Below are 8,346 nucleotides of genomic sequence, written 5' to 3' on the forward strand. Positions count from 1 at the left end.
CACAAACTGTATGACAGTTGCATTAATTAGAATAAAATAATAAAATCTTAATAAAATGATAAATAGATAATAAAGAAAGCTTTTGCTGCACAGTTCCAGACAGTTTACAGTTTTCAGATCACTGCCATGGATCATATTCTGAAGTCAAAGAAACAAAATGAGAAGAAAACAAAGAGCTCAAGGACGTAATGTAATAAATTTATTCCTTTAAATGGCAAATACCTGTTTTCAAGGAGATAGGACTGCAATCACCAATAGGTTAGCAAAAGGCTAGCAACCTATCAGAATAGTATTTTTTGCAAATACAGTAGCTAAAACTGATAATACGATTTGAATTAACATATCCATAACACCTGCAGACTCATCTATATAGCATTATCAATAATTTTCCGCAAATAAACGCCTTTTTTTTCTCGGAAAAGAAATGATTTTGCATTGCATTTTTCACAATATTATACAGAATAAATCAGATTCTTTCCATGAGGAAATTACCACCTAATCACTGGCCACGAGCAGCAGTTAAGACATTGCTAAGAAGCAGTTTGACTGATACTATTTTATTAGCTTAGTTGGACAACAATTACCAAGCAAGACAAGTCTGAAACTCCATTTAATTCAAGATGCTACTTTGAGCAGTGTTTAGCACCAAATGCTTCAGAGGCAAGTCAAAGAAACATCAGAATAACCTAATGAGTATTATCTTGGCAAATTTATGGAAAAAAAAATCAAAAACGTGTACTTTATGAAAGTCAAGTCTAACTCCATTTTATGCATGTCATTTTAAACTGTTTTTATAATTTAGTATGTAACTGATATTATTTGAAATTCCGTAAATCCAGCAACCTCAGAAATGGCAATAAGGGCATTAGTTGTGCACTATGTGCACTTACATCAGTGTAACTACAGAATGTTCTTACTGTAGACTAGTTACAAAGGTGTAGCTGAGCACTGAACCTGACAGAGTGTAGACAGTATTATAGTTAGAGTAATACTCCCCATGTGTGCCACATTACATATGCTAAATATACAAATTTAAATGCAAATTGAGAAACAGTCTGTAAAGATCAGATTAGGAAGATAAAAATGTGCTTTGCATTAAAGAATAAAAATTATGTTACTTCAAAACTGTCAAAAGGTGAAAAAGCTGTAGGTCATGCAAGTATGGTGAGCCTCAGTGTACGAGTTGTTGAAATAAGTTACCCTTTCCAACCTCTTAATGTAACTTGTAATTTTTATAATGAAGAAATTTAACCTGCTTACTTAGTAAAAACAGTTAACGTGTATTGGTGAGATTAAAATGCTTAAACAAAACAACCTCCACCTATAGTTACATAAAAACAATCGGCATCAAGGCAGTTAACCATGTAATCTCATAAACCACAGGTGAAAAAGTATTTTATTTCTAACCTCTGCTGCCAGTTGCTGAAGAGAAGGGGATGCAACAGGGTGTAAAGTTGAGTTGCCTCTGACCGGATTATGAAGGCTAATGTAAGCCACAACATTTCTTTGAAGAACTCTCTTGAGATCCTACAACACAAGCAGAGCAATGGTTATAATTAATAGTTGTTTTGTTCTTTCAGTTCCTTCTAGGGAAAAAATGCACCTTATGTTTTTGTCATCTGTGATTCCATAAGTATTACTTAAGTACTACTTTTTACAACATGCTGTTAAGAACTTCAAAGGAAACATTAGAGTTACTTCTCTATATAGTAGAAGTTATAATTTCATTTCACACATCACCTCAACAAAATGCAAACAGGCCTAGAAGGAATTAAAAATGAGTACACTTGTAAAGCCAAAAATGAAAACATTACATACTGTTAACCTATGTAAAGGCCTTTTAAACTTAACGCCTGTCAGAAAACAAACTTTAAAAGCAATCATTATCAACAGTTAGATGTACTCAAATTTTTAGAGACCAAATTCAGGCTTGAAGTACTTCACTTTCCCAGTATTTTAATTTTGTCATGGTTTAGACTACAAAAACAGTATGTACAAACTGTTTCAATTATCTCTTTTTTAAAAAAAATCCACTTTACCTTCTCAGTAATGAGCTACTCTTCGCATGAAATGGCTCTTTATATTGAACAGAAGGGGTGTAACACAATTACATCCAATGTAAACCTGACTCAAAGTGGAACTAAACAAATTTGGCTTCCAGCTTGGATCTTTTCAATTCAATTTTTTCACCCCACTTTGTTTTTGAAGAAAAATCATGTTGGAAGTATGAAACGTCAATGAGAGCTATCCACTCATGGATGATAAAAACCAATTAACTCTTCATTTTATCTACTGTTTTAATTCAGCAGCCATGAACCTCTCTGCTAGCTATTCCTTTAGATTATCAACTGAAGTCTACTGTAATCATAGATGATCAACAATACTCTGATGAGGTATTTTCTTTCAATAAGCTGATTTCTATTCTGTTGAAAGCAAGAGCCCAAGGAATTGTCCGTGTCAGATCGTATCTAACTCCTTAGCACAAATAATATGTGCACCAGCCATGGAGACACTTAAATGTTTATGTAATTAACATAAATCATGGTACAGTTCTCTTCATTCAGTGTGCTCCTGATTCAGTTCTCCCCATACTAAGGCTATCAATTACAAATCAGTAACTGTTGAACCCCCAAGAAGGAGAAAAAGCCCTCTAGACTACTCCTGGGCCTGGGTCTTTTTTGAGGTTATCCCCCAAACTCTGGCAATGTCCTCTTTTACAGTCCTCTGTTGAATTAGGGAGAGGAATCAGCTCACAAAGGTGCTGTATATGCAGCCTTCACAGCTATGGGAACAACTTGCCATCTCATTATCACACACGCTCTGTTCCAAAGGAACTGTCTCTAGAGAAGTCTTCACTGCATTTGCTATGGGGTATGTGAATGTACACAAACCCCTTTCACAGACCAATTAATGAACCATAATTTCTATGTGTTAATTTCATACTATTTTCATACTTTCAACAAAAGTAATCATAATTGCAATGAGTCCTTCTAAAATTCTTTTACCTCTGCCCATTCATATGAACCAATGTTCCCAAATGAAGTTCCTCCCCATGAGCAGAAAACAATGGTCCGGTCAGGTTTCCAGCCTCTCTTAACTTTCAACATCAAGGCTTGTATAAATGCTGTGATGATAGCAGTGCTACTGGCCCATTCTTGTCCACCATAAGTATTGAAACTGTTGTGATGACTACCAATGATGACATATCTGTCTGAAATGTGAAAAAGAAGACAGACAAGAGAATTTTATTTCTTCTGGATACTAGCATTAAAGAATTTAAAAAAAAAAAAACCCTAAAAGATGAACTGTATTAGTAGTCTGTAATGTCATTAATACAACACAATGTTGTCAACAAAAATTTATATGATCACATAAAGACAATCATACAATATAAATCTGTGACAACTACTTAAAAATAAACTAGTAAATAAATATATGTAGACACTTTCCTAATTTAATCCTGGTGTCCTTGCCTTAATTTTTTGCTTATTACTTTCCTTTCTTAGAAATCTCATATATACCATTTTTTGCAGCCAGGGCTTCAGCACTGGGACAATCGAATAAAGTTTCATGCTCACATTAGAGTGTTATGAAAAAACACAAACAAATAAGCAGGAAACTCTATCTTCAATACATATTAGTGTCCAAAAAAAAACCCGAAAACAAAAGGTGTGGTAGTACAATGAGAAACATAGAGAAAATACACAAAGTATTGGTACTCCCTCACCTGGAAGACTGTGTTCAGTGCTCACCACCCTATCTCAAAAAAGACATTGCAGAAACAGCAGTTGAGAAGCTGGTAACCAGAACGGTTATATATCAGGACTTAGACTTCCATGTAAGGAGAAAAGACCTGGATTGCAGGTTTAGAGAGGAGACATGACAGAGGAATAGAGATAATGAATGATATAGAAACAGTAAGTCAGACCTAGCAAGTTCGATGATAGTGGAAGAAAGTATTTTATAAAATGAAAAGCAAGAAGTTTCAACCTGAAAAAAAGAACATGCCTATGGTTATCCAGAAAAAAACCCACTTTTTTTTTTTTTTTTTTCCCCAGAGAAATTAAATGAAACCTTAATCTCTTGAGGCATAATATGTTGAAGGCCAGGTTGGATGAGTCTCTGAGGAACCTGGTCTAGTGGAAGGCGTCCCTGCTCATGGCAGGGGGGTTGGAACTGGATGATCTTTAAGGTCCCTTCCAACCCTTACTATTCTATGATTCTATCATTCTATGATATAATCTAAATATTAACTCACAAGTGTAAATAACCTTATTTTTTTACAAAATGATGATGTGGTATGAAACAACATGAATGACTAGTGTGATTGAAATGTGTCAAGAAGTCTAAGCAGAGATATGCTGAATGACTTATTAAATTATTAGACCTTCTGTGTGAGATAAAATCACAACTGAAGCCTTTTTGAAGGAGTGTTTACTGGTTGTGTTCTGATATTTAGTAAAGTCTCTTTCTGGAACAGATCTAGACTTTTAAAGGTGTTCTTTCCATATTTCAGGATACCGATAGAGAACAGAAGAAAATTTATCAAGTGATTTCAGATCCACAACAATCTCTGGGTGTCACTTGGTTTCCTAAAAGTGCAAAAAGTTTTGGTTTTCTGACAGTATTCTTTCTTTCTACAACACAAGATGATTTTCTATCAACTGCTTAGGGGGTGTATTAGTATGTAAATGAAAATTTCTTCCTAAAAGTAGATATGCAAAATGTAAATTTAAAATAATTTAATGTAACAAAATGCAGTCTAAATCATATAATTTTGCAACTTGTGTGTTGCATCATGGGATGTTTAATTATAGCTTGCACTGACAGTGAAAAATCATAAAATCTTCAACTCAATATTAGGAATTGGGAACTGAAATGAATGGCCCTACAGGCTTCTAGATCATTAGAGGAAGTTCCACTAACACGTATGCCCCATATTATAATCTCTGTTCAGTGTGCGAAAAGTGTATGTGAAAGGGAGTGGAAAGAGATCTTATGTAAAACAGTATAGGACATTTTGATGAAGAAGAAAGCTACAAGCAGCAACTTACTGTAGGAGATGCCAGCTGAATGAACAAGGGTAAAACGTAACAGCTGGTGCCTCCTTTGAAATTCTTCATCTTTGCACATCTCTCCCTCTTGAAAAGAGGCAATACCCTGAAGCAAATGACTATAGGAAAAGCATAGGAGAAAGGATGGTCATGCTTACAGAGACAGCAGCTGTCCTTTCTCATAATCATTTGCTGAAGCATGTAGAGAAGGAGACCACACGGTAAGAAAAAAAAAAAAAGGACGAGAGATAGAGAAAAAAAAAAATCCATCCCATACTTTTGAAAGTGATAAGAAGAGACAGCATTCAGTAGTGATGGGCAGGACAACAGGGATTTATCATTAAAAAAAAAGTGATTTTATATCGTCTTCTCTTGTGATACAGCCTATTTTCAACTTTGTCCAATAGAGCTACAAAAGCAGTGTTATGTTTTTTAGGTTTTAAAAGGCTACCAACTATCATATTTCCTCTGCTCCTAAATCTTTTTTAATATTTTGGTTGGATTTCAGATGCTCATTGTTATTCCTCAGATCAAATGTCAAATAAGATCACCATTACATAGATGTGTTTGTGTGTGTGTTAGGAGGCCTTTAAGCAAAAAATAATCCACCTTGGCGATGCTCCACAGTCTTTCATTAAGCACTAAAGACAATTTTGCTTTCTTTCTGCATTTCTGAGAATGTAAAGGTAAATATTTCAGGGGTATGAAACTAGCAAAACCCCATCAATATAACAGAATCAATACCATGAAAACATACGAGTATTCAAATCAGTTGGGAGGGCATGGTTACAGCATCAACCAGGAAGAACAAATGAAGGTTTAACACTGATTCTGTACAAAATGTTACCCATGGTGCATTAGAAGCTTAACATGTGCCTACATTACAAGCCAGTTGCTATGGCCCTTGTTCAACAAGCCATTTATGGGACAAACTGTTGGCATCTACGTAGTGCTGCTCACTTCTCTTGATTATATATCCTTAAATTCTTAAAGTTAAGCATATACTGACATACCTTTAAAAAGTAGCTTCTTATTAAGAATGCAATAATAAGATGATAAATTCAGGTATAGAGAAGATAAAGAACTTATTAAACAGAAACTGACGCATGCTTTGCATTATTTGTCTGGCTTCTGTTTCACAATTCAGTAGACAGCATGTCTGAACACGGCACTTTCTATCTTCTAAATTCCATGACACTTATTTGCAAAACATTAGCAATAGCAGACTAGTAACTTCAAATTCTTGAAGGATATTAAATCCTTCATTGAAATTAAATTCACTATGCTAATTGTTTTCTATGTTAAAAAAAAAAAAAGTTCTGGAGAAAAGCACAGCATTCAGCACACACAAACACAAGTAATTATTTCACTAACAATATGAAATAACTGTCCCACCACCTAAGGGACTGTAGATAAATTTGCAACCTTTCTTCTGAACCTAATCTAAGAGTATTAATCAAGGCAAACATAACAATGTTTTGGTGACAGTATCATCAGTACATTAGGAATTGGACTGGGTCTACAACATTTTGCCCTAGGTAAGTAACCAGCAATAGTGTTCATTCATGTTGCAGAAACCCTTCAACTTTTAGGCAAATTCACCTGCAGACAGAATAAGCCCCAAATGATCTTCATTCCTATGATGTCCTGATCATAGTATTATTTGCATACAGCACCAAAAGAGGGAGGAGGTTTGTGGTTTATGTCACAGTTGCACTTAGAATCTTATTGTTTAATTCTTAGACATACTGAACATTAATTATTATTCATGGACTTGTACAAAAATAGCTTAGGGCATGATTGCAACACAAAATAAAGCTGCAGCAAGTATGATTAAGAACTTAGTCACAGAATTTTATACACTATAATCACATCTGATATTAGATTCTTAACTAAGCCAGAGATGATGCTGCTCTACACATTGGTTTCAGTGAGACACATGAATTATGTAGGGAAGTTCTGGACTTGAAGCACTGAGTTTTAGGTATAAAAATTCTGCTAACATTATAAAAATAAAATCAAAACCCTTTCTAAGGTTTTATACACAGTTTGCATATTAATATAAATCATGCAATACAGAGTGCACCCTACAATTAAAACCATCAACATAGTTACTTGGTATAAAATACTAATATTTCCTATGGTCTACATGTAATTCCTGCTTGTTGCATAAAAATATCCTTATTGTAACTATAATAACCCCTTGAGTACATTCTCTGTTTAACCCTTCTGTTCTGTTTTGGCATAAATCAATTCACAAAATTACTACAACAAAGGTGCTCTCCTTCCTCTGTAGTAGTGCTTTATCTGGCAAAATAGAATCCTGATCCCAGCTATGACTCACAGCCACCAAGAAACAAATAATCAATACAAATGATAAAGGGCTACTTACCAGGAAATACAGTTCCTTTTAAATATCCAATAACGTTAGAAATTGTCTTGTAAGTTGTTACAGACTGAATATTCAGACTGATTATTTTTTTGCCTGTTGAAAGATAAAAACCAAAACGTTAAACTTGTTTATCCAGCCAAGAAATCTACAAGCCACAGATATAAATTCCCCCCTTGTCCCAGCCTCCTCCCGACCACCCCCCCCCCCCCAAAAAAAAAAAAAGAAAAAAAAAAGTTAGTGAAGAGGAACTGGAGATTAAAACGTTAGATATTACATTATTTTCTTAGTCCTATTTTAGAAATTGGGTTCAAAACTGGAATCTCAAAAGAGATCTCTACTCTTTGAGTTAAAAGATTACTCAATTCACTCAGTAAATGCTGCGAGAATAAAACCACAACAACAACAAAATTAAAAGAGTAGGATTTACATAACTCTATGACAAGGAAATTTGTGTTAATCTTTATAGGTTTTTCTCACCTAATCCTTCACCCAGGTCAATCTTTCAGTAACATTCACAAAATTATACCTGGTTTATATTAGACCCTCTGCATTACTAATCACTTTGCCAGCACAGCCTATGGTGATATACTTGTGAACTTATGGCAACAGAAGACAGCTTTTGTTGGCTTAGCTGGTGTCGACTGAGGAAATTGTGTAAATACAAAAGCAGAAAAATTCCAAAACCTGCCAATATATAAGGGACTTGCCAGTATTGCTATGGCAGTTAAGACTGTAGCACAGGATAAAGCCTGAGAAAAATAAGTTAAAAGAACTTTAAAAAACCATAACTTTACTTTCCTGAGAATTACTGTAATTCCCTCTGTCCCCCAAGGTGGGACACACTAACCATACTGAGTCCTGCAGTTCGTGGCAATGGAAACAAACCCACTAACTACAGGG

General features: G+C 34.7%; 1 protein-coding gene across 1 annotated transcript in view; it reads right to left on the reverse strand.

Moving 5' to 3' along the window:
- LOC104522185 (inactive N-acetylated-alpha-linked acidic dipeptidase-like protein 2) overlaps nt 1–7,546 on the reverse strand; it is a gene marked incomplete at both ends in the record, with an annotated part of 100,532 nt that extends 92,986 nt beyond the window's left edge. Inside the window, 3 exons of the mRNA XM_029084122.1 lie at nt 1,408–1,527; nt 3,006–3,211; nt 7,447–7,546. Coding sequence (XP_028939955.1) covers nt 1,408–1,527; nt 3,006–3,211; nt 7,447–7,546 — 426 coding nt within the window. The remainder of the gene's footprint in view (nt 1–1,407; nt 1,528–3,005; nt 3,212–7,446) is intronic.
- Nucleotides 7,547–8,346: the final 800 nt, after the last annotated feature.

This window comes from Antrostomus carolinensis, unplaced genomic scaffold (genome assembly GCF_000700745.2).
Source record: "Antrostomus carolinensis isolate BGI_N321 unplaced genomic scaffold, ASM70074v2 scaffold5543, whole genome shotgun sequence".
Lineage (NCBI taxonomy): Eukaryota > Metazoa > Chordata > Aves > Caprimulgiformes > Caprimulgidae > Antrostomus > Antrostomus carolinensis.